This window comes from Elgaria multicarinata, chromosome 6 (genome assembly GCF_023053635.1).
Source record: "Elgaria multicarinata webbii isolate HBS135686 ecotype San Diego chromosome 6, rElgMul1.1.pri, whole genome shotgun sequence".
NCBI classification, from domain to species: domain Eukaryota; kingdom Metazoa; phylum Chordata; class Lepidosauria; order Squamata; family Anguidae; genus Elgaria; species Elgaria multicarinata.
The window spans coordinates 2,644,486-2,664,354 of NC_086176.1; the positions used below are offsets into that span (position 1 = coordinate 2,644,486).

General features: G+C 42.7%; 1 protein-coding gene across 2 annotated transcripts in view; it reads left to right on the top strand.

Moving 5' to 3' along the window:
• Nucleotides 1-19,869, top strand: part of KAT6B (lysine acetyltransferase 6B) — a 221,996-nt gene that overhangs the window by 167,460 nt on the left and 34,667 nt on the right. For both annotated transcript variants that reach the window (XM_063128836.1, XM_063128837.1), the window contains exons 13-14: nucleotides 14,409-14,640; nucleotides 19,553-19,712. In XM_063128836.1, the coding sequence (XP_062984906.1) occupies nucleotides 14,409-14,640; nucleotides 19,553-19,712 (392 nt within the window). The remainder of the gene's footprint in view (nucleotides 1-14,408; nucleotides 14,641-19,552; nucleotides 19,713-19,869) is intronic.

The window sequence follows — 19,869 nt, forward strand, 5'->3', positions numbered from 1 at the left end:
ATCCAGTCAACGTGGTAAATATATTATCTGAGAAATTCAAAGGGTAGCACCTGATAAGCTTAAAGCATGTCTTGAAACTGTGGCTAAGAGTATAAAGAATCAGACCAGCAAACAGATTCTTGAACTGCAGTACACAGATCATGTGATCAGGTCTGACCACTGTCAAAGCTTTCAGGACAGGCTTGCTCTTTAGACTCTTTGGTCTTAGCAAAAAGGGCCTTTGACTTGCTTCAAGTAGAGCAATGCACTATCTATGATTGTGACTGTGGGATAGCTTAAAGCAGGAAAACCACCACCCTTCCTTACCCATGCCACCAAAGGGAGAGAGAGAAAAGGGAATGATAATCAAATGCTACCTCCAGTTTTGAGCTTGTTCTTGCCTTTGCAAACTATGCTCAGTTGGATTGTGCTTGCTCAAAATATTATGCTATGGGATAAATAAGGAAAAATGTAATCCCTGGGCTGATCAGCTGGCTGATCTTGCATATTTTGAGATCTGAGTAATAGATGGTTGAGATAATGCTTTGCAATCTGCCTTGTAATCAGTACCTATAACTTTTAGCACTCTGAATATAATTTCAATATCAATATATGTTCTGTTTTTTAAAAAGAAAGATACATAATGAGTTGATTGGGAACTCATCTTGCCTTTCGACAAGTTAGATATGCTGAACACAACTTTATTGTGAGATTGGGCCAGGGGCATGTGTGGCAGGGAGAGACAATGGCATGTGTGCCTGGGCCCATAGGATTGAATAGAAATTCCCCTCTGAGTGAGAGATCCAATAATGGAGTGAGTCCCTTTCCCAGCCACCATAAAAGTTTCTGCAGTGGCTCCCTCTATGACAGGGGATGAGCTTTTTTTTTTGCTTTTTTTTTTACCCACGGGCTAAATCCCAGTTTGGGAGCGGTCTTGGGCCACATTCCAGCAGTGTAATTGGTAGCTATCAGACATTTCCCCACCAAGCATAGTGGAATTTATATGTGATAGGTTAACACGAGAAGATAATGAGTTTTAACATTTTCAGTATTGTAGATTAGATATCATTTACCATCTAGTGCAGCTGGCAGTATATTCCGCTACAGTACTTGTTGGAGACTTTGGCCATTTTTACCCCTGCCTTTTCCCCCAGGATCATCCCTGTGCATGCAAATGACACCCAGGGGATCCCAGGAGCAGGCAGGCACGATCCCTCCGTTTTCTTGGGATAATCCTTAGGTGTAGAAAGGGCCTATATATGGACCATCAGTGACAAGTGCTTCATTGCTTCCTACACTGTTAGAGGAATTAATTGGTTCTTCACAGAAAGCTAAGTCTACAACAGCTGTTTATAAAAGTCTTTTGGAATGTAGTAAAGTAGATGTTCAGAATGTCAGAGAAGAATGGAATATGAAGTTGGGATGCTCTATACAGTCTAATCAATGGAAAGTTGCTCTAGCTTCTGTATGTACTGTTTCTGTAGTTTGAAAATTGAGTTTGATTCAATAAAAACTGATGTTTTACCTAGAGGCTTGTTAAGATGAATCTCTACCAGATGCTGACGATATAATGAGGATAATGCCTCATTGAGACATATGATGAGGGCATGTCCTGTAGTAGCTTCCTTTTGGTTGGAAGTCAGTGCTCATATACATTTTGTAAAATCTGTGTTAATAGTGGATGTTCATGTGCTTTTAAATTACATCTTTGTGATGTGGGGATTAACAGACAGACAGGAAAAGTGGATGATGAGAGCCTTTATAATTGTAAAGACATTTACTCTTCAGGCTGAAGGATAAACACCTTCCATCATTATAAGTGGACAGAAGATCTTACTGCTTTTTCTCCTGCAGTTGTCAGTCTTGTTTTGATGCTTTTTTTAGATATACAGATTACTTATATTAATGCACATGTTTGAATTGGAAATGTTAAAGCCCTCTTTCCCCCTCTTTTCCTTTTTGTATTAAGGATGATGTAAATCAGTGGTCTTCAACCGATGGGTCGTGACCCAAAAGTGGGTGGTGAGATCAGTTACGGCAAAGCTGTTGCCACCATGTTGGGCATGGAGAAAATTGTGAAAGTGGGTCCTATGTTGCAGGTTGGGAATCTGAGGTGGGTCTCGGCTCTGGATCAGTTGAAGACCATTGATATAAATAATTATTATGCATGGATATGTTGTATGATATATATTTTATTTTTCCCCTCTTTCTCCCCCTTCTCTCTTTTGTGGTTCCCATCCCCCTTTTGTGTGTGTCTTTGTTGTTGTATTTGCAGATAAAAGATTTTTAAAAGATACATGACTTCTTGGTTCATCTGGGTAGCCATCAGTTAAATGAACCAACAGATGGAATGATTGGTATATAGTAGAACAGCTACTCTGCTGGTTGAACTGGCCTGTAGGAAAAGAGAACCCATGCTTTTAGAATTGCTGGTAAGCCTGCTACCAGTGGTAAAGCTAAACTGGATTAATTGGTAGCCAATGTATGAGATTTGATGTTTACAGGTTGATAGCCATTTCCCTTCCATGTGTATCTGCACTTGCATCCCCCCCCCCTCCAGAGAACAACATATACAATGGAAGGTCCCTGTGTGCCCCTTACTGGTTTATCCTCGGACTTTAAATATTTCACGAAAGATGGCCCCTAAGGCAACCTGTCAGAGGACCTTTTACTCCACAATCGATTTTCCATGGAACAAAAAAAGATGGAAGAAGCAGTGGGGAAACACAGGATGACAGTATCACGGGCCTCCATAGAATATGAATATGAATGAAAGAGCAATCATAATGCCTAGAGATGTTAAATTTCTGGAAATTTTGAAACCATGGGAAAAATGTTTTTTTTCCCTTGTTTTTGTACTTGAAAAAATGTAAACTTTTTTGGGGGGGAATGGAAAATAATCAAAACTTATTTTTTCTAGCACTCTTTACAGATCTAAAGTCACTTTGTTGTTTTAAGACAGCCTTCCAGGTATTTTGGACTTCAGTTCCCATCAACCTCAGGCAGCATGGCCAATGGTCAGGAAAACATCTGGAGGATTCCAGGTTGGGAGGCTGCTTTAGTCACATAAAACAGCTATATTCCTAAAGCTTTATTATGTTTTATTATGTATAACATGGTTTTCTAATAAAATTATCATTATATTTAAAGGCTTTTAAAAGTAAACTCAGTAAATTTGTAATTATTGTCTGAATAAACTATACTTTTAGATTTAATATACCAAATTGATAATTTTATGAGCAAATCTATCTATCTATAAAACATATTTAGGTTCCTATTTTATGTTTGACCAGAGGAACCTCTGTAAGTAATCCCTGAAACATTTGAATAATCCTAGAAGAAGCAGGAAGAACTGGAGGCAGACAAAGTCTGGTGTACAACGTATGTTCCTTTTTGTAAGGAAATTTAGGGAAATTCCTAAACCTGTTCTAGTTTGTAGGGTGGAGTTTAGAGAAGTCTGATCTATAGGAAAAGTGATTTAATTTAGCTGGGAAAGACTGGGGGCATGGGTAGATCTACCAACGGAGGGTGGAGGATCTTGCGATATGATGATCGCGAGATCCTCCCCCTGAGTCTACATGCGGCATGTGACGTCCTGGAAGAATGGAGGATGTCGCGGCCACCATTTTTTAAAAAATTGAAGATGAGAGCAGGAGCGCTCCTTCAAAAAGTTAATTAAAAAAAAAACACCAACCCTCGCGCTCCCCCACAATGGGCATGGAGCCCCATGCCTGGTTCCCGGCTCCTCATGTTTACTCGCAAGGAGCCGGGAAGAAACCAGGACGGCTACCCACACATCATGCAGTCTCGGGACGATCGCGAGACCGCAGGAAAAGCTGGGATTAAAGCGGCTATCCTGGGGAAAGGGAGGGATCATCCCTCCCTACCCCTGGGATCCCCTGATCCCCCGGATGTTGCCCCATCTAGACATGCCCGTAGTTTAGGAATGGTAAGCAACCATACTTAATTTAAGAGCCTTTAAGCAATCCCAACCTATTATTTGAAGAGTGACATTTTATTTACTTTTGTAAATAATTTCTGTTAATGAATATCTTATATTTTGTTTATTTTAAAAGGTTGTATCTATGCCATAAGAACTAGACTACTGTGTTTCTTCTAGGTAGAGGTGGTTTACATTAGTGGCAGCAATTAAAAGGTTTTATAGTTGAGGCAGTATTTCCTAGTGGAGAGGTCTAATCGAAAACTTTATTAAAAAATGTATCAGTGAGTTCTATGGAGCCAATCCTCAAAATTCACTTTACATGTAGAAATGTAGATAGGTTAACTCACATGCTCTTCTGACACATCACCTATGACTTGGTGTTTTCTACCCCACATGTGGGTTTTAGGTTAGAACTACATTAATTGACTACTACAGCACCTAACCAGGACTCTGTAGAACAAAACCCAAATTGTCAAGAATGCACATTTTCTTCCATATTATATTCATGTGTTATATTTCTATACTTCTTAATTGCCGGAGGTCTCTGGGCAGTTTACAAAGAATAAAAACCTTAAAAATACATGATAAAAGCCATTTACATAGAAACATCTAAACAAATAGCACACACAGAGACACACAGATATCTAAAACAACACTATCAACAACCAAAAAAAATCCAAGCATTCATTCAATGGTAACTCTACTTACATGTCTGGAAATGGAGCATGCCTTGAAGCAACTCTATTGTCTGTTAGTAAAAGGGACATTTTAGTCAGGTAATTTTAGTTTTGAACAGAAGAAATAACTATGCTGGGAATCTTACAGAGGGGATTTAAAAAAAAGCATTTCCCCCCATGGCTTCATTATTTCTAGACATTTCACATATCTATTCTTTCCAGCAAAGTCTTCCTGCATAGTTTTTAGAAATTATTTGTGGGGAGTAAAGGCTGGGTAAAAAGAAAATATTTTATCATCCAAAGCTGTTCAGTTTGGGTGAGTGGGGGGACCCAAAAACAGTTGTTGCAAAAATGGGGGGGGGCATGTCATCATCCCCCCGTTATTTCCAGACTTTCACATCTCTACTGATGCCACAGTGACCAGGGATAAATAGATGGGATGCATTTATATGGCAGACGCTGGATAAAGGGATGGCTGTTCCCACAGAACATAAGAAGATTCATGCTCGATCAGATCAAAGGCCTGCCTAATCCAACATTCTATTCTCCATGACCAACCAGATTCCAACCAGGATATGAATGCAATAAGATCTTCCTGCTTGGTGTTCCCCAGCAATGTATTGATAGTTATACAGCTTCTGATCCTGGAGGTAATATACAGCCAACATGGCCAGTATCCTCCATGTCTTTGTCTAGTCTCACATTAAAGCTATTCAAGCTGATGGTCATCACTATGCCTTGTGGTGCTCTGGACCCAGGTAAGTGGGGGGAGGGGGCTTACCTGCCACCGCAGCAGTCCAGGCGGTGGCAGGTAAGCCAGGCAAGGGAGCAGCAGGGAGGGGGGCTTACCTGCGTCTGTAGCAGTCGGGCGGCGGCTTCAACTGTGGCCCAGGCCAGAAACAGGCTATGGCCTGCTTCTGGCTTGAGGCTTGGGCTGCAATTGAAGCTGCTGCCCGGACTGCTACAGATGCAGGTAAGTGTAGGGGGGAGGGGTCTTACCTGGCACCACGGCTACAGTCTGTGAGGCGACAGCAGCGGAGCCAGAGGGGGGAGGGGGGCTTACCTGCGTCCATAGCGGTCAGGGCGGCAGCTTCAATTGAAGCCTGGAACACAGTTGAAGCCGCCGCCCAGACCGCTACGGACACAGGTAAGAGGGCAGGGGGAAGGGGGCTTACCTGTTGCTGCCACCGCAGTCCATGCCGGGACAGCGGTGGAGCCAGGTAAGGGGGAGGGGGAGGGGGCTTACCTGTGTCAGTAGCAGTCTGGGCCTCAAGCCGGAAGCAGGCCATGGCGTGCTTCCGGCTTGAGGCCTGGGCCGCAGTTGAAGCTGCCGCCTGGACCACTACAGACATAGGTAAGGGGGCAGGGGGGAGGGGTCTTACCTGGCAGCGGTGGCGCAGTCTGTGTGGTGACGGTGGTGCCAGGTAAGTGGGGGAGGGGGGCTTACCTGGCTCCGCTGCCCACTGCCGCTGTGGTCCATATGGCAGCGGGCAGCGGAGCCAGGTAAGGGGGGAGGGGAACTTATTCGGCCCCCATTTTGCGCCTTCTTCCCTACTTATCTGCTTCCACCATCTGCTGTGGAGGCAAGTAAGTGGGGAAGGGGGGCAAAATGGGGGCCGAATATCGATCCAGACCTCCGGATTTTGCTCCGGATCCAGTTCCGGAGTGGATTGGCAGAGGTCTGGATCGACCTGAACTGGTTTGGGCCCAATCCAGAAGGTCTGAATCAGGATCCAAAGCTGTTCGGGGAGGGGGTGCACAGCCTAGTGATTATGGGAGTGTATTGCAGTATAATAAACTAGATCTCAAATGTTGTTTAAAAGTAACTATTCTGCAGAATAGTTTATCTGTTTGTATAGATTTCAAAAGGACAAGGTATTGCTAGTTAAGAAGTAAATAATGATAAAGCTCCATCTATAATTATTTCTATCTGAATGTGTCATGTTCTACTTATAGAGTGGCCTATTTAAAATTGGTGATTCTATATTGTGGCTGGAATGAAGTGCAATGTCTCGGAGGATATGAAGTTCAATGGCAAAAGTGTATGCTTTGTGAATATGGAAGGCCTAGTTCTTATTCCTACAGTATCAAAGGATTTTGGATGATAGGAGAGGGAGAAGTCTGTGCCTGAGACTATGGAGAGTTGTACACCCCTCCCTGCTCCATCAGGCATTTTTGATAGTAATGACCTCAATGGCTTTTGGTTTGATGAAATACCTTAGATTTTCAAGACTAGTTTGACAAAACTAGGAACCCCATGTTGATGTAGATAAAAATTTCAAATTAACATAGGTGGTTGGACTTGTGCTTCTAAATGTTTGTTTCTCTGGCTAATAGCTTGACTACCGACTTTAAAAATGCATTGACCAGGGGCCGATCTACACCAAGCAGGATATAACACTTTTAAAACAGTATGAAAACGGTGTATGTAATGTGTCCTGGGCCTGAACAGTTGTCATAACCCTTATAAAGCGTTATAAGCAGTAGTGTAGATCCTGCCCAGGTGGTCTTGGGCCCTTTCTAAACCTAACAATTATCCCAGGAAAATGGAGGGATCGTCCCTGCCTGCTCCCAGGATCCCCTGTGTGTCATTTGCATGCTCAGGGAAAAGGCAGGTGTAGAAACGGCCATAGTCTAATGTCATTTAGACTTTTTCACATGGGGAACTTTTCTTATCCTTACTCCAGCTTCATTATGTCTTATAACATACCATTTTCACTAAGCGTTGTGCACTGCAGACTTAATGCTTTGTTCATTAAAATACAGCTGGCTTGGCTGTTTTCCAGTCAGGCTGTAGATCCTTAGGGAATCCTGTATGTATAAGGATATCCACTGTTTAGACAAGATGAATATTACAACATTGGGGTAATCTATTTAACAGGGCCATATTGTACTCATTTTAGATGCGTCAGGATAAATACACGAGCAGCCAAGATCAATGTTTTTTATTTATCTGCATCTTAGATCTGGAATCTTTTTTGTAAGTTTAATTTAATGGCTGTAACTTAACCACAACCAATTAACTAATGTTTGCTGTAAGTAAAATGAGCCTTGCAGTTAATGTGTACAGAGGGGTAGGGAATCTGTGGCCCTCCAGATCTTGTTGGACTCGAACTCCCATTAGCACTAGCTAACTGCCCAGAGAGCTTCAGCTATTGGGTGGTATAAAAATGTAATAAATAAATAAATAAATAACATAGCAAATGGTCAGAAATAATGGGACTTGTGGCTCTCCCAGTATTGTTGGACTACATGTTCCTCACAGCTGAGGTACAGGATTTTGTTACTTCCCATCTGTTTAGGTTGACATTTTTGAATGCAAATGCTAGAGGACAAAGCGTGTTCCTTGGTAACAATAGAAAGTCACAAAGTGTTGTGTCACTTTATTGTAATGCAAGCTCCTGTAATCTCCTCCTTCATAAATGCCAAACCGTTGGTAATTATTTGTAAACTGAGGAATTTCAGAAGTATTTTGAAAAAGTTTAGATATCCTTTCAGCAGGGACTTCACTACTTTCAAGTAACTCTTTTAATTTTGTTGTATCTCTATAAGTCAACAACATGAGCCAATAAAAATATGGAATATATTTATTGTTTGTATGTAATGTGGTGCTGTGAGCTGTGATATCCTTCTATGTTGCTGAAAGCTAGTGTAACTTGGTGACTGAGTGACACAAGGGCCACATCTATACCACAGCGAGATTGCTTCTCCTTGAATATTAATCCGATTTTTAGTGGATTCGAATGTAGCTAACGAGCGTCACACTACAGCAGCAGTGATTTATATCATGAATTTACTGTGCTGAAAATCCTTGTGATAAAAAATTGCTCTGTTCAGAGGAGGCAATGAGGGCGAGTGGGTGGAAGGAGTGTGAAGGAGGGGGGGAGAAGCAGCTTTATCTGACATTGCAGTGATGTTGTGCATAAGTAGGCGGTGGCGAGGAGAGGAGCTCCTGAAATGGACCGGAATGGTTCCATGCGCATGCACGCACACATACACACACATACTTCTGTCTCTTTAGTCCCTCTGCTAGGGCAAAACATCTTTGTTCTGAAGCGGGAGGGAGCACTGTGCATTTGAATGAAATCCCTCCCCCGATCTGCTGGTACATCTGCTGCGCTGAGCCACCTGCCTGGTGCGCGCCTGCCCCCTTTCCGCTCACTTCAAAGCCCAGGGAGCAGCCGCCGGTGAAGCAGGAGGCACGGACCATGCTGTCTTCCCCCGTTAAAAAGCAGGTGTCAAAGCTGGGCGACTGGGGAGGGCAACACCAGGAGGAGGAGGAGGAGGCGCTCTGGCAGGGACGCCCGAAGAGCTGAGCCATACCCTTCCGAGCTGACAGAGGGAGAACCGACTGACGAAACTCACTGAAAACGGCACGAACGAAGGTGGCAGGCGATAGGTAGGAAGGCAGGAAATCAGCCAATCACATTGTCCTACCCTCAACACTATGCCCACCTGTGAAAATGTGATTTTACTCCCCCAATGACACATAGCCATAAAGCGGTGCAAACTCAAGGATGATGCAAAAGTCGCAGTAAGTCGTGAATGAGAAGATGCGCATTATCTTGTATATAGCCCAGTGCTACAGTGAGTGGATGGCTGTGTTATGTGTCCTAAAACGCAAAAGTGTGCGTTTAGGTTGGGGTAAAGAGCCCATATAGATGTGCACAGGGCTCCATCCGACAAGCGTTTTATTGCACACTCGTTACTGAGCACTCATGGAGTTTGGTCAGGTCCCTCCCATGACATCATCTGCCTCCCATGCGCCTTCCACCCCTTCTGGCTTTCCTTACGCCACAAAAAAAAACACAAAGTCCGAAATATTTTTAAAACTGGAAGTTGCTGCTCTCTCCTGCTGTGTGCAGGAGAAGCAGCGGGATTAGAACGCCCGACTGAATGGGCCTTGTGCTCGTTGTTTACTTCCTGTTTTGTAAAAGGAAGTAACTGAGAGACGAAACCAGGAGCAGTGAAGTGACAGTAGGGAGCGTGTCGTCATTCCCCCTGTGATGGAGCCCTGAGCTACAAATCAGGTTTGAATCTGGCCTATGCCATGAGCTCACTAAGGCAACCCACTATCTCGGTGTCATTCCACCATCTGTAATATTGGGGAAATAATACAGACTTACCTTACAAGGTTGTTATAAGGATTGCAACAATTTATTTATTTATTTATTTATTACATTTCTATACCGCCCAATAGACGGGCGGTTCACAAAAATTAAAAACATTCAAAGTATAAAACAACAGTATAAAACCATAGTATAAAATACAATATAAAATTTAGTGATTTGCACACTATGAAGTGCCATATGAAGGCTAAGTATAACAAGCCGATCTGTTGAGAGATTCCAAACCTCATGTTTAAACATTGTTTTGATTGCTAAATTGATCCAAACCCTCTGTTAGTCTAGCTACTAGGTGAGATATACGTATATGGAGGTATTTCTGATATACTTCTTTATGCTAGTTTACAAACTGAGCTTTGCTTTTTATTGTACCCTATTTCTTTGATTCTAAGACACACTTTTTTCCCATATAAACATCTCTAAAAATGGGGTGCGTCTTAGGGTTTTTTCCCCTGTTGGTAGTACTGAAATTAGTGTGTGGCTTACAATCGATGGCGTCTTACAATCGAAGAAATACGGTACTTTAGTTCCCTGTTTGTTGGAAATACAGAAGAGTTCCTAGTTCAGGAAGCCATGTGATTATATTAGAGGCCTAAACGATGCAAAGCCATGATGAAGAATTTCCAATATTAGCAAGCTATGATTATTTATTAACTCTTTTATTGACACCCCAACATAGCTAGGAGTAAAAAAAAAAAGGTTATTTTTAGTGTTAAATAGCTAGCTTTACATTATAAACAAGTGCACCAGCTTAGGGTAACCAGACCACCTGGACAATTCCGGAGACCTCCGAAACGGTTCGAATCTGGAGCAACTGGGGCTCAGTGCCCATTTACCGGGAAATGGATGCCCCCATTCACGTTGAAGCATTGCTCCGGCGGGTCAGAACAGGGAGGCGCACCTTCTTTGGGCTTCTGGGAAGGGAGCAGATTGCCTGTGTCATTAGTGTAGAGCCACACAAAAGACATAGCCAACCCACACACTTTTTGGGAAGCCTGGAGAGAACGTGTGCGCCAAAGAGAAAAACGCCGGCCAGCTGGCAGGAGCAGTGGTGGTGCGAAGGCTTCAAGGACAAGGAGCAGCAGCAGCACATTCTGAAAAATTTACCACCACCGCTGGCTCACTCCACGCTGCTGCTGCTGCTGGTCCCGACCCCAGCTACTTGCCCTTGGAGCCTTCACGCCACCGCCGTTTGTTTCGGTGTGCCAGCCAGTGTTTCGGTGTGCGGGGAGGCTGCTGCTGCTCCTTGGCCTTGGAGCCTTCGCACTACCCCCGGGAAGCACCAGGCAAGGGAAAGACAGGGAATCACCCAAGACCTTGCAGTGTTTCCGTTACAGGTTGTAAAATTGTTTTCCCCCACCTCACGGAAAATATCCACACAACCCCCCTGGGTTCAATATTAAATATTCTGGAATATTCTACAGCCTTTAAATGGGCACATTTTGGGATTCTTCTGTTTGTCATATGTGGGAACTTCAGTCAGTCTGGGGGTTTGGTTACGCCCTGTACCCAGAATTGTTATTGGCTTCATGGATTGCTCATCATTTTTACAAGGAGAGGTGTATAAATCCAGCCCATGGCTATTCACGTACCTACAGAAGGGTGAGTGGAAATTAAAACCTGAGTAATTGCCAACACATTGCTGTTTTGACTGTCTGTGTTACTTAAGCACCAGCCATAGGTCCTAATTCATTAGAGATACAATAAAGCATGGCTAGTTGGGGGAAAGGTAACCACGACTGGGGAAGGCAATGGCAAACCACCCCGCTACAAAGTCTGCCAAGAAAACGTCAGCGAAAGCAGTAATGACTCAAGTGCTTGCACGAGAGGTTCCTTTCCTTTCCTTTCTTCTGCCATTAAAAATGATACTTGGAAATATTTTCTCTTTTTCCTGGCTGACACCATCACATGACATAGTTAATACAAGAGGAAAATAAATTCCATCAACAAGCATCATGCCCAGTAAAGCTCAGCTGTTGGCCAAAGTGAAGGAAAGGATTGTGCAGTTTGTTCCAATTCTAATTAATAATAAGCAATGATTAATAAAGCAAGTTGGGAAAAGAATGAAAGTTGTTTTTATTGTAAATAACCCTCAATGGAATTAAATGGGAACAAAGACGTTTTACAGAGCAGCATAAAATGTTCAGCATGTATTTCAAGCTCTGCTTCATTCAGAGCTTGACTGGAAACTTGCAGTTTTACCTAAGACAAATAGATGTACTACCTTCAGTGTTTTATTGTACTCTCCATGGGTATTATAATAGACCAATTTGTAAACATTTTTGTATTGGTTATCTAATGGCAGGTAGGTGACCAGTGGTCTTAAATGCATTTCTGTGCATGCTAAACAGACTTTGGCTGTCTTGTGATAAACACAAAGTGCATTGTTTCTTTCTTAGAATGTTTTGATAATTTAATACAATATCCTGTTTTTAACTGTGATCTGTAAAGGATATCAGAGAAGGATCACAAAAGAGCAATTGGCTATACTTGTCAAGATGATTGGAGATTTTGATGCATAAGGAATAAATTCCAAATGGCACTCATCATGGTGTTGAGCAGTGTGTGAAAGCTACAGGGACAGCACTACAAGGTTTAGTATGTTATGGATGAGAAATCACTGAAGTCACAAAGCATAATGTTAACCCATTGTTTATTTTGTCCATGGTTTGTTGCCCTAGCTAGAGTTTGTCTGACAAACAATAGAACAGATTGTGGTTTGTTTTTTCAATCTCTGGTTTGTTTCCCTCCTCCTTCACCTTGATTGCAAACCCCGTTGATCTGCTCAAAAGATCTCATTTAATTTAATTTTCATTGTGCCATGCACTCCCTAGTTTGGTCTCACTGGCAAGTCTTCCATTAAGGTATTTCCATTGGAGTTCTACTGATGAAAATTCTGACCAGCGAAACATCTCAACTTATTCCAATATGAACAAGATTTCCAAAACCTTTGCTAGGTGGGATCAGGAATTTTGAGTCATGAAGGAAGTTCTTTCCTAACATAGATATAGATAGTTGTTTTTAGTAATTCTCTGTGGTATGTGGTTTGGCTTGCTTGCTTGAGTTATTTGTGTCTACTTGCTCGGTAGTACAAAGGAAGAAGTGGGTCTCTAATTCATTTTTTAATAATGCATTTTAAATTTGCTTTGATATAATATAAATTTACTTTGATATAATTGGCATGATGTATATTTTGTAACAATTGCTGTTAATTGTTCATCCTTCTTAAATAATCTTTTAAAAAATTGACAGGGTTGCTATCATCATTATCATCATCATCATCTCTCTTTTGTTGCTCATGGTGGTTTTTCTAGATGAACATGATGGGCTTTGCCAAGTCATGCTGCCTTTTACTGATTCAGAAATTTCCTGACTATTGAACATATTTTAAGTATGACTGCTTTCTGGATGTTGGTGTGGATGTATTTTGGTAGGCCTAGTTTCTGAAGGTTTTCTGGGGTATGTGTGTGGAATTAATGTGATGCTGGTAACTGATGTGACTAATGGAATAATTGTAACTTTTTCCTGTCTAATTAAAAGGTTCACTCAGGTTTGAAATGTTGAGATCCTGTTTCTATGTACTTGTCTATTTTGTGTAGTAATGGTGGCAACTTTTGCAATTGGGAGAGTTCAAAATATAAATCCCTCCAATTAAAAAATCCTCACTCCATTATTAGAGTACACCAGTCCCCTTTGAGTTTGAACCTGGCTAGAAGTGGGCTTCACCTCTATCCTGAATAATCCTGCCTGTCAGTTCACTCACTCCTTTCCAAGCAAAACCCTTGATAGCTGGTGAGGATGGTTTGCCAGGGACAGGAAATACTGAATTCATAGCCAGGGAATATGGGACGTCCAGTTTCTTCTGAATCTGATTCAGTTGGAAAGCAGAAAGTTTTCAAATTTCAAACTACCTGGCAAAAAAAACCATGTTTCTGAGCATTCCCAAGAGCATAATTTCCCTTTTGGAAGAGGCCAATGAGGCCTCTCCTGTCTCTAGTGCAGGGGCAGGCAACGTGGTGGCCATGATCACCAATGAGCTCCTGGGCACCTTTCTTGGCTGCTGGTAACATTTCCTTACCAGCAGCTGAGATCAATGAGAAAAAGGTTTCTGTTAGTGCTGAAAATCATGTGTTCAAAGGAGTTGTTTGGCATGCTGGGGCTCAGGCCCCATCTCTGCCTTGTACTCAGTCTTTAGGGCAAGTTACTTGTCCCTTGCCATGTCTCCCATGGCAGCCATTTTGTGATGATGCCCAGGACCATTTCTCAAATTGCCAGATGTGCCCATGGCCAAGAAGGTTGCCTGCTCCCCATTGAATCATCCCCATTGCCACGTATCTCTTCTCCTTCACAAAGATTGGACTTTTTGCTTCTGAGGTGCTGTGGGGACTGGCAAGGGAAAGTTTGCACACACTCTGTCCATGTTTTAAAAGGGTCTCTTGAAAAACCTTGAGTTTTTTGAGCCTGAAAAAATGATTTTTAAGGCAAGCTAAGATAAATTTGCCAATCACATGAGAAATTAGAGAAAAATATGCCTCGCAGTGTTCTTGAATGCAGCTGTTTGTAATGGAATACTCACTTCTATGTATTTTCTGTGTGACTTTTCTAAGAGGATGGGTTGTAAATCCTCATGGCTGGTTGCATTAGTGTCACATTTGTGGTTTTTGCCCCCACCCCTTCCATTAGGTTACTTACTTTCTAGAAGAGAGGGACAAGCAGGATCACCTGAAAAGCCTCTCTCTGATCTGGGTCGTGTCTCCTACTTGGCCTATTGGAAAAGTGTCGTACTGGAATATCTTTATTGCCATCATGAGAAACAGATCAGCATCAAAGGAATGAGCCGAGCTACCGGAATGTGTCCCCATGACATTGCCACAACTCTACAGCACCACAGCATGATAGACAGGAGAGAAGAAAAGTCAGTAAACGTGTTGTTTGCATAGACTTGCCTTCTGAATTGTGTTTGCTTTTCCTTTTGCCCATGATGATTGTTCCACACATTTCCTTAGTTTTAATCTCCCTTTTGTTGTGGAGGAAGGGTCCTTAAAAAGGGTAAACATGTCTATTTACCCTCACAGTTGTCCCTCTGGAGGCAGGAGAGCATTTTGAATTGGGAGAAGTGCCTCCATTGGAACTGCCTAGGCAGGTACAAACATGGAAGGTACAGAGCAAGAAGGAACTTTCCCCAGTTGCTCTCCTGCTTTGAAGAAGAATGACAAGGTTTTTCTGGCTCCCCCTCAGAGGCATATTCTCTCCCCCCCCCTTCAAGACGAGGGAATGGAAGGGAGGAAGCAAGAGGGGGAAATGCAAACCTCCCTTCTTCTTACCTCTAGCTGCTCAGCTGAAGGAGGATGAAATGGGAGTGACCAAGGGCCTTGCTAGATGACAGGCTAGCCCGGTATGAGCCCCGGCCCGGCCCCTGTGTGTCCAGATGATGCACAGGGGATCCCAAGCTCAGGCAGGGCTGAAACCACCTTTGGCCCGGGCTAACTGGAACCTCTTTTGGCCCGGTATTACCCATGGCCTTGGGCTGAGCCCGAGACTGCGGGCATCTAGCTCGTTCTGCCGCTTTTCCCGGCTACTACGCTTAGCCAGGACAAGCGGCAGAGGTGGGGGGGGAGATCGGAGCCCAGGGGAGGTGGGGGGGAAGATTGGAGGCAGGGGGGGAAGGGGGCTGGCGGGCAGGCGACGGAGCTGGTGGGGATGGGGGGGAAATGAAGCCAGCAGGAGGGGGGGACTCATGGCCAGGGAGCGGGAGCGGGGAGAAGGTGAAGAGCTTTTACTCACCCTTTCAACCTGAGTAGCCTGCAGAGGGACAAAGCCTGGTGCCGAAACAATATTTTATTCTCCCAGGCTTTTTAATGTGTTTTAGAGTTGTTGTTTTGAACATGCTGTTAGTTAACTCTATTTCATTTTTATGTTTTATCTTGTTTTTGTAAACCACCCGGGAAGCATTGCTGAAGGTGCTATATAAATCTTTTAGATAAAAATAAATAAATACATTTCAAGAGAAGCTGTTCTTGTGAGGGAAAACTCCCTTCCTGAAATAGTCACAACTACTGTTGGTATTTGTCAGGATTGTCAGTGCTTCAGTAAGCAGGCACAGTGAAATCATCACATTCAACTCTCTGCTCCTCTGTAGAAGTGCATCCTGTTGATTTACAGCACCAGACTTTTCCTGTAAAACACTGCAGTTTCTAGATGCCTAGTCCTGTTTTGGCTTCAGCCTTGCATCTGCTAGCTCCTCTGGAGTTCCTTTCTCCAAGCATCCTTTCACTGCACTCAAGGCCTATCAAGCATGGAGGTCTTATTTGCACGTCAGTAGGGTTGCTCTCCAGCCCTAATAAGATACTCTTGGGAGCTTTTCCACACTCCCTCATAGCCTTGCTTTCAGATTCGGACACTGGATCTTTGAACTCTGAATTCTTGTGTCTGTTGAGCTCTGCAAAACCTCTTCAAACCATGTCTTCTTTACTGATATATTGTAAGCCACTCTAGGAGCCTTTTTGGCTGAGGTGCGGGATAAAAATACTCTAAATAAATAAATAAATACAGGCAATTAATAACTAGTTTCCTTTAGATAAGGCCTCCATTTGTAAACTGAACAGATTGGGCATGTGGCACATTTCTTGGGGCTTGAGGAACAACAGCCAAAGCCCCTGGTTATGAATCCAATGTTTCACTTGCTATGGATATGTCCTAACATTTTGGCCACTTCGCTTTTTCTCCCAGTCCTGTTGAGGGTCCTCAAAGAACCCAGCACCAAGCCACTGCAATGTCCAGGAGGCTTGAAATCATGTATATTTTCTAGCTTTCTGATTGTTTGATCATTATTATTATTATTATTGTTATTATTATTTGTATCCTGCCTTTTGCCCATTACTAGGCCTCCATGCATCACTGTGCTCATCTCCCTTCCTTCCTGCTGGTCTGTGTATTGATCATCTTCCCTTTGATGGGCAAGGGATCTTCTCTGAGAAGACAGCTGATGCAGTAAAGCATTCCATAATGGGTTACTTCATTGAGTTTGCCATCCTTCCAGCACTGGGAGTTATCCGGGTTACATATGTTTCTGTTCTTCTCCATCAGTAAGTACAGACTCTGCTGGTACATAGAGTGGGTGCCACTTGTACATATACAAAGAGGATCTTTCTTCTGCTACTTTTGCTGCACTGAAGCAAGACAGCACCTTACAGCCTATCTTGACTTCTGTTGACTTTACCCAGGAAGTTCTAGATAGTTATACTTTCCGCTGTTTACCACTTGATAAATGAAGAAGAGTTATTTACTTGAAAGATGCATGTTTCTTGGTCTGCCCTCAAAACTGCCAGCTCCTGTTCTTTGCCATCAAAGCTAGCATGTTCTAGAATAGTGTCCTCTTGTTTCAGGCTTCCCCCCATCCCCTACCCTGCCCCAGGTTTTCATGAGGTTATTGGCTGTGATTGCCACTCATATTAGCAAGCTTCCACTACATAGTCAGTCGGCTTCTTGCTTTGTCAATGACACCCGCAGCACATTTGGAACTCACTCTTGGCTCCTTTCATTCCATTGGTCTTCTTGTCAACTGCAAGAAGAACTGCAAGAACTTCTTGTCAACTGCAAGCTGGTCATCACCTGATGACCATCTGTTGTCTGCAATTTAATGGAGCTGTAATGAACATTCTTGGGATCCAGACTTTCCTTCTGGCTGAGAGGAATCATACTAACAAGGACCTAATTTGGGCTTGCACAAATTCCAGATAGCAATGCTATTCCAGTAGCTCCTCAGTCATATGGCTTTGACTACGTCTGTTTTGAGGTGCATCTGCTTTTTTAAATAAGACCTGTCCAAGCGTGGTTCTTCCTAGTTTCCCATCTTCATTGGGGCATCCCCCTTTTTCCTCCAGTACAATCCCTCAGTTTTACCACTGACATGTCAGTCTGGTGGTGGGGAGTCCAGTATTACCCTTTTACAGACAGAACTTTGTATTGAAAGAAATGGTCAAATTTCAAGGGATTGTTATTTCTTGCTTGAAATGCATCTTGTGGGCTGCTCTAGTCAATTCTCCTACAATACAAGATAACTGTAGCAGGGAAACAGAACATCCATTGGAAATATCCCAAATATTGACATGGGATGAACATATCAAGGCGTACTTAGCATTCAGAATTATCATCACTACAGATAGCAGCCCTGAAGGGCTGGGGGCACACATTACAAGGGATCTTGACAGGCTCCAAAAAAAGCATACGTTTCCTGGCACTTTGGGCATTTCATCTTGCTTTCAAACGTTTCTCCCTGGAGACTGGATCTGTTCTCATCAAGGCAGGCCGACATAAAAATTAAAAATTCAAGCCCTGTTGACAGAACAATTCCTTTTTCATTAGGTAAAGAGGAGCTAATTATTGATCAGGGCACATTACAAGATGGCATTGAAGCGCTCATCTCTTCCACAGCTATTTGCCATTTTCCTTTGTGGAAGTATAATGCTAAAGGTACTATCCCTAAGCAATTTGTTTCTTCCAGTACAGCCACTATGGTTGTCCCTACAGTCAGGGAGGCTTCAGGAATATATATGCATGGCCTCTTCCTTTTCAGGAGTCTGTGCTCCAGAAGAAACCCAGGCCCAGGAAAGAGTATCCTCCTCCCTGCCAGCAGATATGTCAGGCAGCAAAATAGGTATGCTTCCACACATCTGCAAGGCATTACAACATGGACTCCACCTTTGGCGGAACTCCCTTGGGAGACTGGTATTGCAGGGAGTTGTTTGGTCCTGAAGAGTTCAGAACTAAGCAGGTTGTCCATGATTTCCTCCTCCATATTCCCCCTCTCCCAGTATATCTGGTTCGAAAAGAAGGACTTGTTCTGATCCTCTTGACTTCATAGAGGAGGGGAGGGGGAAATACTAGTAGGGTAAATTTTCCCTTCCTTCCTATAGTTTTACTGTTTTAAGAAGCTGATTAGGAAAAAAATGGATAGGCTTACACAATCTGTTTGTTTTAATATTTGTGTGTTTCATCAAGCATCATGCTAGTATGTACTAGATGATGGTGGTGAATTAAAATACCTTACCTGCCTTGATCTTTCCTGTCTTCCTAGCATAACTGTCATGCTTGGATCTGTGGCAGTCTTGCTTGCTTGTGGACTGCAGTCTGTTTCAGGAAAAAAAGAAATAGCTTAGCAAAATGACTTCTTTCTTTTCCATTTTTTAAAGCTTTTATTAGTTTTCTAAAGCAAAATCAACAGAGAAGAAAAAGGGGGAAAGGAAATACAGTAAATAAAAAGAAATTCATTGAATTTAAATTGAATTGTTGTCAGAGGGTAGCACACTTAAACTCTATTCATATTTTTGCGGTTTACTTTATAGTCCAAGACAAACATGGACTCCAAGGGGTGCTTAGACATTTTCTTTATAATTCTGTATGTCAGGCTCATATTTAGTTCCCCCACCCCCATAGTCTGAGGAAAGGCTTTGACAAATAGTGCTATGTATATCCCTGATCAGTATATTGAATAAAATCCTGCCCTATTTTATAGAATTCAGATGATTTGACTTTGCCTTTAGCTAGTTTCAGTTGGCATGTCAATATTTCTGCCATAGCTATTTGCTATAATTCCATATACCATGATGTCAATGTTAGACGTTCTGCAGTTTTCCAACTTTTGACTACAGAAATGACTTCTGTGCCATATGCTGTTGTTAATTGCCTTGGGTGGAAGGAAGGGATATTAATTTAATAAATAAAAAATAAACTCCCATCCCGGATCCAAGCCTGCAACAGCTATACGTGCATTCCCATCTGCTTATTTGTATATTTTTCTCCTAATCTCAGATGTGTTTAAATTGTAGATTTATAGTAATTAGAAGGGAGAAACTGATTTCAAGCCACATGGAGAAACTGAAAACCAATCCACGCATCAATGAAGTAGATCCAGAAAGCTTGAGGTGGAATCCCCCTTTAGTTCCTAATGCAGCGGTTTCTGAGGAAGAGAGAGAAGCTGAAAAAGAGGTAATACTGGACACATGAGTTTGGCAACCCCATCCTAAACCTTTGTAAAGGTGTATCTGCCAAAGATGACTGGTTTAACATATTATGTGATACTGAGCTGCCCTAGCTGCTCATGTAGCAACCTGGGCCTTGGACAGCACATTGTGGATTTATTTAT